This window comes from Petaurus breviceps, unplaced genomic scaffold (genome assembly GCF_028583685.1).
Source record: "Petaurus breviceps papuanus isolate PSGF00001 unplaced genomic scaffold, PetGlider_PUasm1.0 138, whole genome shotgun sequence".
In the NCBI taxonomy this organism is placed as follows: domain Eukaryota; kingdom Metazoa; phylum Chordata; class Mammalia; order Diprotodontia; family Petauridae; genus Petaurus; species Petaurus breviceps.
In genome coordinates, this window is record NW_027185694.1 from 23538284 (window position 1) to 23558829 (window position 20546).

The window sequence follows — 20546 nt, forward strand, 5'->3', positions numbered from 1 at the left end:
AAAACCACGATGAAATACAGTTAGTGCACAGATCTGATAAATTCTTCAAAAAGCCTAGCCACCCACTCCCTAAACAAGGTTAAGATTCTAGGTACTTTTGCTGCCAAATGTCTATGAAGCAGGTTTGCAAATGACATGACATTTGGGGGAGGATTAGCTGCTAAAGAAAGTCTTGACAGGAAAAAAACATGTATATGATGACATTAGAGAACTTTCCTATTTTTATCACTGTTATCTTTATTAATAGTAGTTCAAATGATCCCATTAGCCCTGGTTTCATGAGAACTGAAAGACTAGAAAATCAATTTCAAGAATCAAGAAAACTTCCTGGCTTCTAGAATCAATTCCTGTGGGTTTAAGGAAGAGTAATTTTATGTTGATGCCACAAACCAACTTTTTTATATCACTGTCTTTCCTACCCAAGAATGACTCTCTCTCTGCTTATTTAGAGCAACTGATGATTTGTCAGACTTTATTTTAATATTCAGAGGCCAATAAAAACCTATATTCCTCAGGCACACCTGGGCAGGCAGAGGCCAACATGGGCAAGGCTTGTCTGGATTCTGTGTGTCTTCGAAATCGCTGTACAAACTCTCGCTGGCTTTCCAAGAGGCTAAAATTTCTTGAGAAAGTTGTGTCAAACACATAGTGCACTCCTGTAAGACAAGTATCTCATTTAGAAACAAGAAAGCTTAAAAAACCAACCCAATCACAAGTCTGCCTAATTACTTTGTATTTGGACTGTACATTGCTTGACTATATCAAAATGACCAATTTACCTCAGTTTCAGTAAATGCAAAAAGCAAGAATTGATATTGAATCTGGACTCTCAATTGACTTTGCCTGAGTAGGAAATGATACTGCTGATTATACCACAAAAGTACCAGTGATCTCAAGTCCTGGTAATGCTATTGCTCAGCTATTTCTATACTGGCCAAAAAAAGAGTATTATCTGTAAAAATGTCCCAAAGATTACCCATTGTGTCTGTGCATGGAACATTTTTATAAGCAGCATGTTCCCTTTGTCAGAATGCTAACTCCAAATTGGACTCTGGTCACAAGTGGAACAGGTAAAAGGAAGTGTGATTTAGTGTGAATTAGATTTAGAATACTGTAGACTTGTCAACATGTAAGTATTATAAGATATATTCTATTAGGCCTGGGGAGTAAAAGTAGAAGTTATATGGATGTACTCTCTAAGGATGGTATGCACTATTGTGGGCACCCCGTTGCCAGAGATTTTTAGATGTTAGGTGGCTGCATTATCATTCATTAGGAGAAGGAAGGGATTCCTAGTATAGAGAGGAGTTGGATTAGATGACCTCTGAGGGTGGTCATCTTCTTTTTTTTTTTGGAGGGCTATTGGGGTTAAGTGACTTGCCCAAGGTCACACGGCTAGTTTTTTGTGTTAAGTGTCTGAGGCCGGGTCTGAACCCAGGTCCTCCTGACTCCAGGGCCAGTGCTCTATTCACTGCGCCACCTAGCTGCCCCCAAGGGTGGTTATCTTCTTGAGCTCTGTATGGTCTATGCTGTCTGCCGAGAGAGGATTCACTATTTAGGAAAGGCAGTGCTTCCAATCCCCAGTTAGAGGCAGCATAGCAGTGTAGAGAAAGCACAGACTTAAACAACCTGGGTTCAAACCCTACCACAGAGACTTACTGTGGGCAAGTTACTTACACTCCCCATCTGTAAAATGGAGAGAGTAATGACTGTACTACCCTCTTCATAGGGCTCTAGTGTGAGGAGGGCACTTTCAATGCTATATAAATGTGAGTGATGGTTAGCAAAGTTTATGGGACAGTCAAAGGGTGTTGAACCTCATTTCCCCTTTCTAGCCCAAGTAACAAAAATTTCTGATTTCTCTGGCTGACCGTTCAACATGATACTGATCTATGCAAGAACAACAAAAACAATGTCCTCTGGGTGAATGCTGACACCATCCTGATGCCTCCTGGGTATGGTGATGGCCTGCAGAACGCAGGTTCTGGCCAATCCTGGATAAGGAGCCATCAGGCTGGAAAGGTGTTGAGAGTGGACTCAATGACAGACTGGGCCTATGGCCTGAGGTCTGGCTTTACCTTCTACCAGAAGGCAGACCATTAGAAGCTGATGAAGAAAATGATGATAATTATTTGCACAGTAATTCCTGAAGGTGATTTAGTAAGGTCCTCTCCCTTGAGTCTGTATATCACTGAACTCCTAGATCTTTTAAATATTGAAGAAGTAGCTGAATGATGTAATTAAAAGAGCATCACAGCCAGAAGATGTGGGTCCCAGTCGTGGCCTTGATACTGAGGTTGATACAGGGTGATGGGGGATGTCTCTTCTCTCTAAACTTTGGTTTTCTCACTTGAAAAACATGGATAATACTATGATATTACCTACACTTCTGGGAGCAGAGTAAAGTGCTTTGTAAATCAGAAAGCACTAGGCAAATGTGAAATATTATCAACAGGAAAAATAAATTAATTTTATTATTTTTTTTAAAGTAATCAGGGCTAAGTAACTTGCCCAAGTTTACACGGACAGTTATTTTGCGTGGGTGCCGAGTATCTGAGGCCGGAACCGATCCTGGGTCTCCCAACACTGGGGCTGCTGCTCTTACTCACTCACCACCTGGCCACCCCTTATAAATTAATTTTAAACTTTGGAGGGACCAAAGTCAGAATTTTAAACTGTTTTGCCTTACAATGCACTGTTCTTGATATTCAAAACTGAAACTGACTTGAAGTCAAATATAGTATAAATGGTTGAAGTTTTTTGGGGAAAAAAAAAAGACTTAAGATTTCAGTCAAGCAAAATGTCAGTGACTAATAGGCATGAGAGTGAGTACTTCACTTCCCACCTTGAGAGTCTGAGGACACCCCCTCATCATTCAAGGGCAACTGGAACAAGGGCCCTTCCCCACCTCTATTTTTAAAGAACGCAGTTAATTTCTTGGCAGTGTCTAGAGGGGTTAGTTGAAATCTTGCTGCTAATGACGCTCTTGACTGTGGTGAAACAGAAATGACGACTAGCTTTTGTTGGCTTGGCTCTGCGGTCTGGAGAAGAAAAAATGAAAGATTATCATAAGATAAGACAGTGACTATGCTGAAGGAGGCTCTGGGCCATATTTTCATCAGTTCCACATATAAGCAGGACATCAAATTTGTCACTGTAGCTGATCTTATCAAAAGAAGCTACAAATACTTTTCTGAATTCAGCTATAAGCATCATTTTAGGACTACAGAGTAAATTACTTCACATTAGACAATTTATGAAGATCCCACTTAGGAAATGTTAAAAAAAGGAAGGCAGCTCCTGAAGACTGTTCTGATCCTAGGTTTCTTATAAAACATGTGGAATGTTGAAAACACAGTGTCAGCAGGTAAACTACAATTTGAATCCTACACTATGGCATTTGATGAAGATATCCATTTCAGAAGTCTGCTACCACATACTTTGTTAAAATGTAAAACCTTGGACAGTTCTTCGTGGCTCTGCTGGGTGATTAAGACACTTTCCGCTGAGGTGATGCAGCCGCTACAGGCTAAGCAGTCATTCAGAGAGATTTTAGCTTTTTCAAGCTTCTGAGAGCCTCCATCCTAGGGGCAATCAAATGAAAACAATTCATAAACAACTGACAAGCGACACCATTATTTCAGGGTAAAGATGACATAAAAATAATTACTTTGAAAAAGCTAACAAAGTCTTTATGTTCTAATCTTACGGTGTTAGAAACCGTATTTATATAGTGCTTTAGGATTTGCAAAGAGCTTTTTAAATCTCATTTGAGCCTAAGAACACCTGTGAAATAGGTGCTATGAAATAGGATGAGAGGTTAAGTGAATTTTCCAGTTACATGGCTAATAATCCTCTAAGACAGGATTTGAACTCTGGTCTTCTTGATTCGAGTTAGGCACTTTATTCCCTATGAGGCCCATCTGCCTCTAATATTTGGATCTGAACACCAGGGCCTCCACGTGCCAGGTACTGTGCTAAGCACCAGGGATATAGGTACGAGCAAGCAAGATAGTCCTTGCTGTCGATAAGCTTGCATTCTGAGGGACACAACAGTGTTTGTGTAACATATAGGGTAGTTACCCATAATGTATTTTGGGCGGATGCCATTTTGTAATAGCATGAGGGAGGGAAAAAGTCCTATGTGTGTGAATCTGGGGGCCTGGCTCTGACACTTCCCAGCTGGGTGACCTGTGGACTTTCCCCAGGCCTCTCAGTTCCCTAATGTATATACACTATCTACCTCACAAAGTTGTTAGGCGGAAAGTACTTTGTGAACCATGAAAAACTATAGAAAAGTGTTACTGCCACTACAGCATAACCAAACCCCACTGTGATGTTAAATCACACTCTTGTTTGCCTGAACAACTGTTAAACACCTAACTGCCTATCAACGAGTTAGGTGCTAGACAGTCCCAGCCCTCAGGGAACTCACAATCCCCATCTATGGAGATATGCACAACACACACACAGAGCAGAGGCCTCAGGGTAGACAACAGGAACACTAAGCCGAGGCTCATCCTCATGAGGGTGTAACTTCCCTGACCGTCTGTCAGATTATCCTGCCGTTTCTAACACTTTCTGTGGAACCAATTACCCACACACTAACCGGCTGTTTTTCCCAGGAACCAATGAACAACTTTTAGGTGGGGGCTACTTATACCCAGAAGCTTCATGTTTGTGGAAAACAGTACATTCAATCTTCCTAAATTTCCAAGTTCTAACACTTCATAAAACCTCATTTGGAAACAGCAGAAAAAGACAAACATTCAGATTTCCTGCAGCTGCTCTTGGATTAAATGCAGAGTGAACTCAAAAGGTGAAATAAAAAAGGATCAGTGAAATGAAGGGTATGAGCAGCTATAACTCTAAGTTTAAGTTCACTCCACCCTGAGCAGTGTAGTACAGTAGCCAGAGAGCTGGCCTGAGTCTGGAAGGCTTGGATTCAAGTCTCACCTTTGACACATGTGGGTCTTGTGGTCCTGGGCAAGGGCCTTATAAGGCTCCAACTCAGCTCTGACTGTTATCACCTGACCCCTTAGTGCCCCAGGTGGTTCTCTAGATGATACTTGCACTGGGAGACGGAGTTTCCTCCTCAAGAGTTCCTTATACTAATTAATCATAAATCTAAAGGGAGAAAAATACTAGGTAGGGATCAATTTTCTAACAACCATGGTGAAAGTGAGGGTTGGTTTCTACAATGATGAGAAGAGGAAAAGAATGGTCTGGGGAAAGTCAGAAATAAGAAAATGGAAAAGGGTCAAAGGAACAATAATGACACTCCTTTAGTCTGGCATGGCCCTTAGGGTAATCAAGTGCTTTAACTGTTATCTCATCTGATCCCCAAATTCTGAGGCAGGAGTCCGTATCTCCATGTTACAGAGGTGGAAACAAAGGCCCCTTTAGGCTCCAACTCAGCTCTGACTCCCAGTCCAGTACTATAATTACTTTGCCTTTTGTAGTCCAGAATTCTGAAGAGGGATAGGAAAAAGAGCTGAAGGAAGAAAGAGACTAAGAACAGCAGAGACAGAAAAGCAAGTAACGACTCCTTTATGGAGTTCTCTGTGCTATCTAGAAAGCACTTTCTTCACAATCACCCTTCGAGGCAGGTAGTGTAGTATTATACTTATTTCTACAAATGAGGAAACTGAGGCTCAGAGATAACAACTGACTTGCCCTAAGTGATTGGGCTGGGATTCCAACCTAAGTATTTTGATTCAAAGTCTCTCTGTTGCACCATCTGGCTTCTCTGAATAACATAGAAACTTCCGGTAGGCTGGGCTTTGTAAATAGTACAGCATCTCTGTGAAAGGCTTTATTGGCTCAGGGCTACAGAGCTGACTGACAAGGACATCTCCATCCCTTATGGGTTAATATCGTGGCAGAGCTGAGAGTTTTCATAATAGCTGCTCTTCTAGCTATCTGGAAATTAGAAATACAGACTTTTCTCTTTAAACTTTACCAAAGAGAAATTTAAATACTTCTTCATAAATAAATAAATACATTCGTCCAATGTTCAGTTCTGGACTACCAAGCCCCACTTTTGGTAAAGACTGTCTTATGTTTTGCTAGATAAAAAAAATAACAGGTTTTTATCGCTGTCTTGAAAAATGCAGGAGTTCCTTGGGTGGGGACCAGGTGATCTGTAAAGGGCTGTTTCTGACATTTTTGCCCCTTTCCTAGAATTTAACATGTCATAGTGTTTACTCTGGGGAACAGCGGGGGAAAACTAAAACACCTCTCATTCACTCCGGGGGCCTTTACTATACACAACTAAAAGGCCCTTACATACCATCATATAAACTATACAACATATGTATATAACAAAGTGTTGTTGACAGAGCCAAGGCCCAGCTGCCTTCAATTAGGAGTCATGGACCTTTTGGAAGAGCAGTCTTGGGGAGGCTGGTAATATCTGATCCACAAATTTTATCCTGCTTAAATTCTGTCAAGTGAGCTTGCCAAGCCAGTCAAATCCCAGTTGTCCTGGCGGCCTATTCTCATCACCTAAGGTGCAAGCACAATCTGCCTTCTTCCTCTATTTCAGGTTCTTAAAGTGTGGCTTGAGGGCCTCTTCGAGGCCCCAAGACCTTTGTAGGGGGTCTCAAAGGCCAAAACTATTTTCATAATAACAAAGGTGTTGAATTTCTAATAAGGTAAATATCAATAGATATAACACACATTAACAAAGTTCTCTGGGGTCCTCAATAAATTTTTAACTGTAAAGGAGTACTGTACCAAAATATTTGAGGGCTGCTACTAAAAAAAAATCACTTCTATTTCTCCTCACTCACATTTCAATCCAGTTCTTCTTCCACTTATCCTCTTATCTCACGGTCCTTTGTAATCCTGGTTCCGTAATCACTGATGAATGTATTGTCAATACATTCCCATGCATGCTGGGATTTTAAAACCCACATTCCTTCTAAATTCTTTCCTTAACAGAAACAACTTATATATAGCAATTATATACAAAATATATGCAAAGGAATTTCGGGAAGGACACTAACAATTGGTGGGAGTAAGATAGGACTCTTGTAGCAGGTTGAGATGAACTTTGAAGACAAAGAACTGTATAAAGCTGATCATCTGAACCAGTTCAACTGATTTAAAGAGCACTTATGTGCCAAACACTGAGAATAAAAAGATAAGAATGAAACAGTAACTCAAGGGAGCTGAAGAGATCACTGAGGACAAAGGCATGGAGAAAGAAAAGTGGAGCACCTTGGGAAACACCCACACTAAGCTAGTAGAAGGATGATGATCCAGCAAATGAGAAAGTCTGAGGAATGCTCAGACAGGCAGAAGCAAGAGAGCAGTCTTATGGAAGTCAAGGAGAAAGCAGTGTCAAGGAAGCCAAGAACAACGCTTCTTACGTAGAGATCTACCTAGGTCATTCCTCTGCACATAATCTTTAGTAGTGCTTTGTGGTTGCCCAATTAAAGTTCAAACTCTTTAGTCTGGTGTTCAAGGCCCTCTACAAGGCCCCCCGCCTTCCCGCCTTATCTTACTGCTCTCTACCATGTACTCTATGCTCCAGTCAAAACAGATAACAAACCATGAACTGTCCCACCTCTGCCACTGGTCTCTATGCTCACAATACCTTCTTCTTTCCCTTTTGCCTATGGAATTTTTAACCATCTTTGGTCTCCTTTGCTTGCCCCTTGTTTTCCTGACTCCTTCAGGTGAATAGTCCCTAAGGATCTGAGTCCCAGGCACTTCTATTTTCTACACTTGTCAATCTTACTTACTCCCATGGTTTCAAAAATCTCATCTGTGTAGGTGACTCCCAAATCTTTATCTTCAGCCTAACCTATCTCAAAGTGTTCCAGAGCAACATCTCCAATAATCTAGAGAATTACCTTTACCCAGATGGACATCCCACTGGCACCTTACATCAAAATGACCAAAACTGAACTCATTATTTCATCCAAACTTGCTCATTCTTCTGACTTTGTTACATTAATCAGTGGCACCACTAGTCTCTTGTGGTTGAAAACCTGGTACTTTTGACCCTTCCTTTTCCTTTCATCCCCTATCATCCCAGAAATGACTGTTACACTTGCTTCCTCCTCTCTAGTCTAATATGGGGATTAAAACTGTCCAATTTACAATAAAAGAAACTGAGGCAGAGTTCTGAGTCAATGGTACTTTATTAAAGGGTCCATGGTCCCCTCTAATGAAGTAGACCTCAGATCTTCCTCATGATCTGAGATGCCCCCTTCTTCTGGGACCTTGCATTCAGAGTTTGATATCTAAATATGCAAAAGAAGAATGGTAAAATACAGAATCCCATTGGTTGACATATGACACATAGGCTAAAATAAGCAAAAATGATTTGTCAGCAGGGTCAGGAGTTGGCTGAAGCAAAGACTATCTCCACTGATTAGGTAGTCATAAGCTGGATAGGCTCCTTTGGTTAGGCAGGAGGAGATGGTACAAGCATTCTAAAAGCCTATGGGGTGGGGGGAGGGGGGGCCTTCTGTACCATGCCAGCACATCCATACTTAGTTTGGTCATGGAGTTTTAGCAGAACAGGCCTGAGATAGCTTTGTCAGAATTCTTGTGGTTGCGCAAGTGAGCTCCATAGCCAGTAAACAAGCAATGAACATTATATTAAAGTCTGAGGCCTGGTGCAGGGCTCTCCCATTAGAATCAATATTCCCATGTAAGACATATAAAGTACATTATTAATACAACTGCTTATTCTTATACATGTTACTAGGTGACTGGCTAGATATGTATTAGTAGATGAATATATTAAAATAATTACTAATAATCATTACCCCTTATAAAATCAAAATGAACCAATATTGCTTAGAGTTTGAGTAGGGGTCCTCAATGAACTGTTTCTCTCACAAAATGCCACCACTACTCTAATACAGGTTCTTTATAACTATATTCCCTCCAAATTCACCCATCACACTGCTGCTAGATTTATCTTTCTTATGAAGAAGGAAGCTATTCAAAATTCTTCATTGGCATCTTACCACCTACCAAATAACATGGCATGTAAGGCCCTCCATAATGGGGCACAACCCTTTTTCTTTTTTCCCTCCTTTTAATTAGAGTTTATTTATTTAAAATTCAATTTCAGTTCCAAATCTTTTCTTCCCTCTTCCCTTTCCCTCCAACTGAGAAGGCAAGAAAAACAAAACTCATAAATATGTATAGTCAAGCAGAACAAATTCCTACATTAGCATTCAAAAAGAAAAAGAAATGTTAGAAAACATGCTTTATTCTGCACTCCATCAGCTTTCTTTTTTTTTTTTCTTTTTGGAGGGCAATTGGGGTTAAGTGACTTGCCCAAGGTCACATGGCTAGTTTTTGTGTTGTGTCTGAGGCCACATTTGAACTCAGGTCCTCCTGACTCCAGGGCAGGTGCTCTATTCACTGCACCATCTAAGCCCCTCCTTGTCCATCAGCTTTCTATCTGGAGGCGGACTGCATGTTTCATCATGAGAACTTTGGAACTGTGGTGGTGGGTCATTGTGTTGATCATAAGTCTTTCAAAGTTTTTACAACATTGCTATTGCCATACAAAAGGTTCTCCTGGTTCTGCTCATTTCACTTTGCATCAGTTAAGTCTTCTCAAGCTTTTCTGAAATTGTCTCCATTATTTCTTACTGCACAATAGTATTCCATCACTCTTTGTGATAGTAATGGAACATAAAGATCCCCCTGTATTGGCTTGTTTTTCAAATTGATTGTGTTAAAACCCAGAGCTTGTTAATCCCACCTGTGGGATGGACTTGTTGATGTGAAAAGAAAGTCTTGAGCTGGGAGGAGCTGGTGACGTAGATTTGGAGAGACAAGGGAGAGGCAGAAGAACTTTTTGGAAGCAGCACCCTCGTGGAGGCAGAGAGAGACTGAGAGGATTGCTGGGGGCCACTTTGAATTGCCCTGGACTTTTGAGACCTGCCCCCGGAGCTGCCAAGGACTGAGGAGACATGGCTGTTTTGCTGGTACTTTGTCTGTCTGTTTTGATGTTGTTTTGCCAGATTTGTCCACTGGTGAAAGACAGTCCTGTTGTTGAAGAAGTCCTGGAACCTGGCTTTTGGTTGAGCTCCTGAGACTGTCCTGCAGACAGAGAGTGAATACTGTCCACTGGTGAAGGGCAGTGCTGTTGTTGCAGGGGTCTGGGAACCTTTCTGTTGGTTCAGAACTACTGAGACTGTCCTGCAGACAGAGAGTGAATGCTGTCCACTGGTGAAGGGCAGTGCTGTTGTTGCAGGGGTCTGGGAACCTTTCTGTTGGTTCAGAAGCCCTGAAGGATTTTCTTGTTGTATGTTCACAGAAATCCTGGGAGAGGGTTTTGCTAATGTTTTCAGGGGTTCTAGGACTGTTCTGCAGACAGAGGATGAATTAATGAAGAGACTGGCAATGTATCTTGTGGCCTTGCTAAGCCTTGTCTCCCCAGGAACTAAGATTGCTGAGAACTTGTCAAGATGAAGAAAAGACCTCCATTTGGGTATTAAGTGCTGTGCTTAAACTTGATTGTAACTCTGGGGTAGATTCAATTGTGATCCAGGGGTGGGGAACTTTTGACCTTTTTGTGTTCTATGGTTGAACAAATGAATGTACTTTACTTATATTTGGAAACTAATCTCCATTTGAGAAGAGGGGCTTTGTGGTGGACTAAATGAAGGTACAGCCTTGGGGTGGTGTAGTATTTAGAACAGGGACTTTGTAATTGATTGAATGAATGGAAGGTCCTGGGGTGGGGTAGTACTTGAAGATTATTTAATCACACTTAGTAAATGCTGTATTTTGAATGATGTCATGTTTTGATCTTCTCTGTTCTTGGTTGGTCACTGAATAAAATGGAGAGCACCTATGCTGGTATTTTGAACCTTGGGAAGTTGCCTTTGCTTGGTATTACATTACACTCTTATATACCACATTTGTTCAGTCATTCCCTAACTGATAGGCATTCCCTCCATTTCTAATTCTTTTTCAACACACAAAAAAAGAACTGCTATAAATATTTTTGTACATATGGGTCTTTTCCTCTTTCTTTGATCTCTCTGGGGTATAAGCCTCATAGGGGTATTGCTGAATCAAGGGGTATGTACAGTTTAATAGTTTTTTATACATACTTCAATTTGCTTTTCAGAAATGACAATCCTACTTTTCTAGCCTTGTCTCTTGCTATTCTCCTCCATGTACTTTATCCTCTAGCTGAGCTGGACTACTTACAGTCCCTCATATATGCCTTTCCTTAGGCCTAGAATACTCTGTTCTACTCCCCTGCCTCAGGCCACTCCCTCACTCTCATCCCTACCCACAAGTCTGCTGAATTCTCAATCATCCTTTATGGCCCAGTTCTGGCACAACCATCTCTGTGATACTGTGGGTCAGAAGAAAGGCCTTTTGGCTTGGGAGTCAGGAGACCTGCATTCTAGTTTCAGTTCCTCCACAGTTCATGAGTATATTTTTGTTAATCATGGTCTTTGTGTTGGGGGAAAATGATACAGCTTAATGAGGTTTATTTATGTTATGGTCCTAGTAGGAAGGTACAAAAACACCATGGGAGATTTCTTGTAATTCCCCACATTTGGTAAGGAGCACTTTACTTGTTCCTCTCTTCTACACAAGTAACGATAATACAGAATCAGCTGTGATCAGGGCTCACAGCTTAGGCAGTAGAACGACTAACAAATCACATTCATTGTTGAATCTGAATGGAATCCTCCATCCTCCCTTGATTATAAGAAGTTCTCTGTAAAATCCTACCATGTACATCAAATTTCCAAAGTATGAGAGCAGAGGCTGTGATGAAAAGGAAAACTGTGAGCCAGGTACTGAACTCCTTATGAAAAGTAGTAAGGTAAGTAGATGATGCAATAAATCACTGGACTAAGTGTTAAAGATGGACAGTCCAGGGTGTGCTAGAGCTAGCTTAGCGCTGACTTTGTGAGAGCTGATTGTAGAAAGTTCAGTGTAAGCAGTTAAACTTCAGATGCTACAAGTCAGAGCTTGACTTACTGCTTTGTTGACTGTCTCGACTTAAAGTGATGGAGAAAATGTTAGTAATAATAAATAATAATAAACTTTAAAAAATGTGTCATGTACCTATTTCTCATTCTTTATTAAACATTTATTCACCATCACAACCCTGGATGGAAGGAACCTCAAGAGGGAGAGAAGTGAAGTGATGATGGCAGAAAGCAAGTCCAGCAATGGAAGAAGTATGCTTCCTCTTCCTGCTCAGTGCATGAGAGGAGGAGCACCTGGCACTGGAAAGGGTGGCCATGGAGTGGTGAGTCAATAAAATCCAGTGTCTTTCATAAAGAGGGAAGTTTGTGTTAGAAGTAGAAAGATTTAGGACAAAGGGAAGTTTGCCAGCAACAGAGCAGGGAATCCAGAAGTCATAATCAAATGGGGGGGGGAGGGGTAAAGGGTATTCTAGAAGATGGAGGGATAGAGTTGAGATGTATAAGGATGAGTATGGAGAGAGATGGGTTTGAGAGAAGTTATATCTCTGCAGATGGGAATATGCCCACCGTAGCTGGAGGGTGTGACCAATCTCATAAGGGTCTCCCAGTGTGATGCTTTGCACACAGCCCTCTGGCTCTTAAACTATTGAGGCCAAATGATTCAGATGGTCATACAGCTACAGCCAATGGCAAAACTGAGACCAGAACATGTCTCCTCATTCTTAAGCCACTGCCCTTCCCCATTAAATTACATTCAAGTTTCATCCTTAGACACACTTTCAATTCCTGTCAAACAGATTATTGTAGCTCTACCTACTTGAGTTATATAATTTCAATCCAAATTGAACCAGGTAAGAGTTCAGTGAAGTAGCTTGATTTTAATACAAAGAATTTGATTTTGATTATATCATCAGCTAATTATACAACAGATGTTCACTCAGGATAAGTAGTTTGAGTTTGAAAATCTCACTAAAAAGAATTAGAACATACTAAAGAGAAAAGAGACCAGTCACTGCCCATATCTTTCTTAAATAGATATCATTTGCTGAACAAATCACATTCATTGTTGAATCTGAATGGAATCCGCCATCCTCCCTTGATTATAAGAGAAGTTCTCTGTAAAATCCAGGGATTGATATCAAACATAAATTACTTGTGTGAAACCAGCATTCAGAGTTGGAGAGCAAACCGAAGAAAAGAAAAGTGGGTCTCAAGATGTTAGTTACAATTTTGTGGCAAGGAATAGTGAGAAAATTCCCCCAATTCTTACTTGATTAACTTGGAAATAAGTCCCATCATCTTCAATCTGAATCTTGGCTGTGCCTTTTCCGAGTTTCTTTTCAACTTTCATAGGCTTTATGCAATCCTAGATCAGAAAAACATACAAAATCCAAATGGCATAAAAGTGAGAAAATCATAGTATCAGAGATATGTATGTATGTAGCACTGGAAAAGACCCTATGGATCATCTGATCCAACCCTGTCAGTTTTCTGAAGAGGAAACTGAGGCCCAGTGAAAGGAAGGGACTCACCCAAGGTCACATAGCAAGTGAATGGCAGAACTAGTACTGGGACCCACACCTTCTCCATACCCAGCCCAATATTTTATTATTCACTGTGAATACACATGACTATAACAACAGCTTGCAAATACACAGCGCTTTATGATTTAAAAGCTCTCTCCCCACAGTAACCCTATGAGGAAGGCAGTACAAACACCATGTTGCCATTTTATAGATAAGTCATTGATCCAAGATCAGTCATATAGCCAGTAGATGTCAGGACCAGGACTCAAACCCAGAGTTCTTTTCCCTATGCTGAAACAACTCCTGTCTGACACAGGCTTCTACAGAACTGAAGAGGTCTCACATAGCTTTACTGATCATCTTAAAATGCACCTACAAACAGACATTATCAAACAGTTGCATTAACTTTCATTTTATATCTCGCCTCTCCAGCCCTTTGCCTCTTCTTCCCAGTCAGCCCTGAAATAGCAAAAATAAGCTAACTGTTCAGGCTGGTTTTGTGCCAGCAGAAATCCTCAGCACAAGATAAGAGGTGCTTACCTTGCTTTCACACAGAGAACAGTTTTCTAACATTGTGCAGGAACCCAAGGTTATTTAGTTGACCACAAAAGAAGCCCATGAAAGGTTCACTCTGAACTAGCCAATGTCTGCCCAGCAAGTCTCCATACCAGCCCCTCTAAAGATCTGGACTTTCCTTTTTAACAGCAGCAAACAGGAGGTGTGGTCACTAAATTCAGGATGACAAAATGCTGCATTTGCTACTGAAAGGGAGGTCTGGGAGAAATGTTTTGCATTTGAAGATCTGGGGCCATTCCACTTCCTCACCCTACCCCCCCATACACTGGAAGAATTTCCCTTTTTCTGTTCCTTTTTCCTAGACTCCCCACAGCTACCTTAAGAGCGTCAGAAATCCTTTTTAGCTAAGATTAACAGAATTCCTTCCAGGCACTCCCTAACTTCTGTCAGACAAAACCCTTCAGGGACAAAGACAAACACAGAAAGCCTGAAAGGAGGGCTTTAACCAAAGAGGTTAAAGACGACTGAAATGTCCCAACTACCCCAAAATGTATACAGAACAACAGAATGAATTGGGTTTAAGGCTAGGTCTTTGAGAAAGAAATCTAGCCAGTTAACCCCAAGTTAATGAGGCAGCTCAACTGAACAAAGTACAAGTTCAATAATTAAGGTCTGGATAAACAAAGTGTGCTATATGTATGTGACAAAATATTACTGATTCATAAAAAAGTTGAATGTGAGATATTCACAGAAGCATAGGAAGCCACATGCACTGACGGCAGTCAAATACCTAAAGCGCCCACACAGACTTATACACTGACTAAAACAAGGGAAATGTAAAGTACAAAAAAAAATTCTAAATGTTATGTAATTACAATGGCCAAGCGTGGACTTCAAAAACACTTCCTTCCATCTATGCAGACGTGAGGGGCGCATATACTGTCAAACACTATTTATGTTTGGATTGGCTTTGGCTCAATGGGTAGGGGGGAGGGAAGGATGTATTTGGAAATGGCAGTGGTGTAAAAACAAAGAGCCATAAAAACAAGAGAGCCCCGAGTTTGGCATCGGTCCTGGCACATGCCAGTCGTGTGACCTTGGGCAGACATGGATCATAATAATTCATATTTGTGACTTCTACGCCCCATCATCGGGGTAGTTATATTTACCAATGGTACCCTGGCATTATGACCAGAGAACCTCAGGCCTGGCTCTACAGTAAAGGCAAACCTTGCAGGCCGCACACTGCTGCCAAAGGCGCCTTCCCCAGGAGGCTCCGGGCACCGCGGGGGGCGGCGGCACCGGCCCCAGGCTCCCAAGGCCGGCCTCCACTACTCGAAAGCAGCTGAGTCACTGCTAGCGGCCCCTCCCCGACCCCTCCCCCAGGCCCCGAGGCGCCTCCCCTGAAGGCCGCAGGATCCCCGCGGTAGCTCTGCCCTAGTATGGAGCGGGAAACTGAGTCCCCGGCCAGGGAAGCGAGCGGCCCGAAGTTAGAGGGCAGAGCCAGGATTCGAAACCAGAACTAGTGAGCAGGCTGAGCCGTGCACGCTTCCTACCCCAACCCCTCCGTGGGGTAGGAAAGAAGCCCTGGCTTAGGGAATCGGGAGAGCTGGGTCTCATAGTGGGCTCGTTGAGACCCTGGAAAACTGTTTTCCCTGGCTGGAACCTGGCCTTCCTCCAGAGAAGTGGGCGGAAGGCCGAGGACACCCAGCAGCCGCGTAGTTCTTTTTGCATATTATGCAGATAAGCCCCTCCCCCGGGCCGACGAGGCGTGTGGGAAAATGTCCCGGGCCCCATGACGTCACGGACGGCCCTTCGGTCCCATCTCCGGCGCCCCCGTCCCCTTCGTGCCGAACCCTCCCCACCATCGGCCACCAGGCTTCTCTCCTGCGAAGTTCCTCCCCCCGGAACTCCTGGCCCACCTGAGACGGCCCAATGAAGTCGTCCAGGTCCGTTAGCTGCAGGGCCCCGCTGAAGGGCGACGCCATGACGGCCACACTGCTGGGTGGCGCTCTGGCTCGGACGGGACTGTCGTCAAAGGGCTTGCAGGGAGGTTCATTTCCGCCACACTGCCGTCAAGAGCTGCTCACGCACGCCTGACCTCCTTCCCTCCCTCCACGCCTTTCTCCGAGACCGTGCGCATGCGCAGTGCCTGTGCCTCTGAAGCCTCTCTTGCCCCGCCCCTTCTACATCTTTTGCTAGGAGCGGTTGGCGGTGACAATGACAGTGGGCGCGGCATCTTCTCAGCCCAGGAGAGCCAGAGAGAGCAGCCATTAAACCACCAGAACACATTTATTAAGCGCTTATTTTGTGACAGGCCCTGGGTATTAAATACAAAATAAATACAAAAGTGAACCGGGTTTTGCCCTCGAGAGGCTTACAGTCTGGAGGGTGTGCTCATGGATGGCTCTGCACTAAGTGGCCCAGTGGATAGAATACCGGGGCTGGAGACAGGGGGACACATCTTCATGAGTTCAAATGCGGCCTGTGTGACCCTGGCTAAGTCACTTCACTGCTTGCTTCAATTTCCTCATCTGCAAAATGAGCTGGAGAAGGAAATGCCAAACCACTTCAGTATCTTTTCCGAGAAAACCCCAAATTGGGTCATTAAGAGTCCGACAGACTGGACAATAGCAACAGTACCAATATTGGGGGTTGAAGGTGGGGAAAGAAGTCTTGGGGTTCTTATCTTGGAGTTCTCAAACTAGTATTTAAACATAATTGGTTTTCTTTGTAATCCTAAGCATGCTACCTTAGGCATTTAAGAATGTTATTCTGAGAAGGGGTCCACTGACTGAACTTCTCTAGACTGCCAGAGGGGTCCAGGACACAAAATGGGATGAAGAAACTCTGGTGCTGAAGGTTGTGCTTGAGACAAACCTTGAAAGAGTTCTTTTTTTAAATTTAATTTAATTTTTTTTTAGTTTACATCATTCATTTCCACAAGATTTTGAGTTACACATTTTCTCCCCATTTTTCCCCTACCCATTACCCCAAAACAGCGATCCCACTGAATATGCCCTCCCCCAATCTGTTCTCTCCCATATCTTCCCCTATTCCCCCTCCAACTTTCCAGTAGGGCATGGGTAGATCTCTATGCCCCAGTGCCTGTATATCTTATTTCCCAGTTACATGTAAAATAATAATATATATTTTAAACATTTGATTTTAAACCTTTGAATTCCAGATTCTTTCCCTACCTCCCTCATCACCCACCCTTACTGGGAAGACAAGCAATTCAACATAGGCTGTACATGTGTAGCCATGCAAAACATTTCCATAGTGGATATATTGTGAAAGACTGACTATATTTTCTTCCATCCTATCCCATCCCCCACTTGTTCTATTTTCTACTTTGATCCTGTCCCTTTTCAAAAGTAGGTGCCTCCAACTTCCCTCCCTCTCCCCCCACTGACTGCCCTTCCTTCCATCACACCCCTTTCATCCCCTTCCCCCCTACTCTCCTGTAGGGTGAGATACCCTATTGAGTGTATATGCAATTCCCTCTCTTAAGCCAAATTCATTGAGAATAGGGTTGACTCATTCCCTTTTGCCTTCCTGTTCTTGCCCTCCATTGTAACAGTTTTCCCTTGTCTCTTCTATGTGAGATAATTTCCCCCATTCTATCTCTCCCCATCTCCTCTCATTATATTCCTTTTTCACCTCTTAATTTCACCTTTTAAGTATCATCCCTTCCTATTCAACTGGTCCTTTACCCTCTGTCTATGTATACCTGTAGACATATACACATTCTCACATATGTATTCATACACCCTCTTATATAGACATATATGTATGTATATATATATAAACATTTCTATTCCCTTCAACTATTCTCATACTGAGAAAAGTTTCATAAGTTACAATTATTGTTTTTCCATGTATGAATGTAAGTAGTTCAACTTTGATAAGTTCCTTATGATTTCTTTTCTCTGTTTACCTTTTCATGCTTCTCTTGCTTCTTGTAATTGAAATGTCAAATTTTCTATTCAACTCTGGCTTTTTCATCAAGAATGCTTGAAAGTCCTCTATTCCACTGAATGACCATATTTTCCCCTGAAACATGATACTCAGTTTTGCTGGGTAGGTGATTCTTGGTTTTAATCCCAGCTCCTTTGACCTCCGGAATATCATATTCCAAGCCCTTCAATCTCTCAGTGTAGAAGCTGCCAGATCCTGAGTTATCCTGATTGTGTTTCCACAATATTCAAATTGTTTCTTCTTGGCTGCTTGTAATATTTTCTCCTTGATCTGGGAACTCTGAAACCTGGCTATAATATTCCTAGGAGTTTTCTTTTTGGGATCTTTTTCAGGAAGTGATCAGTGGATTCTTTCAACCTCTATTTTGCCATCTGGTTCTAAAACATCAGGGCAATTATCCTTGAGAATTTCTTGAAGGATGATTTCTAGGTTCTTTTTTTGATCATGGCTTTCAGGTAGTCCAATAATTTTTAAATTATCTCTCCTGGGTTTATTTTCCAGGTCAGTGGTTTTTCCCATGAGATATTTCACATTGCCTTCTATTTTTTCATTTGTTTGGATCTGTTTAATAGTATCTTGAGTTCTCATAAAGTCACTAGCTTCCATTTGCTCCAATCTAATTCTGAAGGAATGATTCTCTTCAGTGAGCTTTTGAGATTCTTTTTCCAACTGGCAAATTCGGCTTTTTAAGGCATTCTCCTTATTGCCTTTTTGAGGCTCTTTTGCCATTTGAGTTAGTCTATTTTTTAGGTGTTATTTTCTTCAGTCAGGTTGTTGACTGAAGAAAATTTCATAATTTTCTTGCACCATTTTCATTTCTCTTCCCAATTTTTCCTCCACTTCTCTTATTTGGTTTTCAAAATACTTCTTAAGCTCCTCTATGGCTTGTAAACAGCTTTCTTTTCTTGGAAGATTTTGGTGCAGGAGTTCTGACTTCATTGTCTTCCTCCTGTTCCATGCTTTGATCCTTTTTGTCCCCCAAAAAGGAGTCCAAAGTTGGATTACTGTGCTTGCCCTGTTTCCCTCATTTGCTCGTGTTGCCACTCAATTACTTGACTTCTGAGCTTTTTGCCACAGTAGAACTCTGCTACTAGAGAGGGGAGCTTTGTCTCAATCGCTGGGGTTTTCTCAGCTGCTGGAGCTATTAGTTGGGTGCCTTCTCTGAAGTCTCCCCACATTCTGGCAAACTGGTAACGCACCCCAGGACCTCCACCCTAGATTGCAATCCAGACCCAAGCAGGTTAAAGCAAGAGCAATTACCCCTCAGACTGGTCACTTGGTCCCCCTGCAATCTGCAGGCCAGGAGCTCTGAAGGCCACATGGCTGCACAGCCGCAGAGCCTCAGACTCTTCTTGCCCCGGGGGCAAAGTCTGACTGTACTCCCAAATTCACAGGTCCCAAAGTCCACACTGCAGTGACCTCTCACTTTGTCCTTAGCTTCTATGGGTTAATAATTATGCAAACCACCAGAGCTGCTGGTGATCTGAAGTCCCTCCAGCCAGTTGCTGGTTGTGGCCGCCCTGAGGCGAAAACCTCTGGCTGGGCTTGGCTCCCAGAGTGCTGTGTTGGCCCCTTCCTGCTGGGCTGCTGGACTGTCTTCAGAGGGAGGTTAGCTTCTCTGTCATTTTGTGGGTTCTGTAGCCAACTCTGTCCAGTCCCAGCCCTGTAGTGATAGGCCTGGCAATGGCACTTATGGTTATCAGGCCTCATCAGGGCCTCTTCAAGCCCGGTGTCTGGGCCTCTGCACCAGCCCCCGACATTGTTTTCTAGATAAGATTTCTTAAGAGAGGGAGGAGAGAAGGCACATGGAGGGCTGGGTAGGTAGGAACAGTAGGAAGGCCAGTTTGACTGGGCTTTATTGTACATGAAGGGGCATAATGAGTGATAAGACTGGAAAGAAAGGGTGGGACCCTGTTGTATAAGGACTCTAAGAGCCAATAGAGGAGTTTTTATTTGATCCTAGAGGTGATAGGGAGCCGTTGGAGTCTATTGAGTAGTTGAGTTCCATCTGTGGTCTGACTTGTGCTTTAGAAAAATCTTTTTCTGCCCAATTTAGGTTATAGATGGGCTATGATTCTTGCTTATGGGGAAGCAGAGGTTGCTAGATCAGAAGTCAGAGCACTGGAAGGCTCTGCTTAGGGCAGAGCAACAGAAAAGCTCACCCCAAGACCTGGGGGTCAGAGTGACAGCTGCAGGATCACCATTGGTCCTTTAGGGCACTATTCCTGGAGTCAACACCAGAAGGCTCTGTGACCCAGGTCCTACCCAGCAAATGTTCTCAACAGATCTTGGAAATGGGTTTCAGTGGGTGATGTTATCTGTCTATGAAGTCAGATGGTATCTTTTCAGGCAATCTAGGCTTAATTAGCTACAGAGCAAAATTTAATAGACTTTAAAATGAGGAGCTGTTCCTTATGCAATTCAAATTAGTTAGAGTGAGAATCATTAGCTCTCAGAGGACACACCTGTAGGAAAATTGAAGGAAGGTCCATGACAAATTGGTTGTTCACAAGTTGAGTGTATCATTGTGTTGGTATCAACTAAACTGCCACAATACATACTGTGCATATTGTCTAGTCTCAAG

The 20546-nt window shown here is 42.6% G+C and overlaps 1 protein-coding gene across 7 annotated transcripts in view; it reads right to left on the reverse strand.

Moving 5' to 3' along the window:
• The window catches only part of CIAO3 (cytosolic iron-sulfur assembly component 3), a 31022-nt gene extending 14895 nt beyond the window's left edge, over positions 1 to 16127 (reverse strand). Inside the window, exons 1-5 of one of the 7 annotated variants that reach the window (XM_069108244.1) lie at positions 15904 to 16126; positions 13210 to 13305; positions 3459 to 3584; positions 2846 to 3041; positions 522 to 656 (exon numbers count right to left, since the gene is read on the reverse strand). In XM_069108244.1, coding sequence (XP_068964345.1) covers positions 522 to 656; positions 2846 to 3041; positions 3459 to 3584; positions 13210 to 13305; positions 15904 to 15969 — 619 coding nt within the window. In that variant the 5' untranslated portion in view covers positions 15970 to 16126. Of the gene's footprint in view, positions 1 to 521; positions 657 to 2845; positions 3042 to 3440; positions 3585 to 13209; positions 13306 to 14005; positions 14264 to 15537; positions 15690 to 15903 lie in introns of those variants that run through there. The other 6 variants (XM_069108236.1, XM_069108259.1, XM_069108263.1 and 3 more) reach the window with 6 other exon arrangements.
• Positions 16128 to 20546: the final 4419 nt, after the last annotated feature.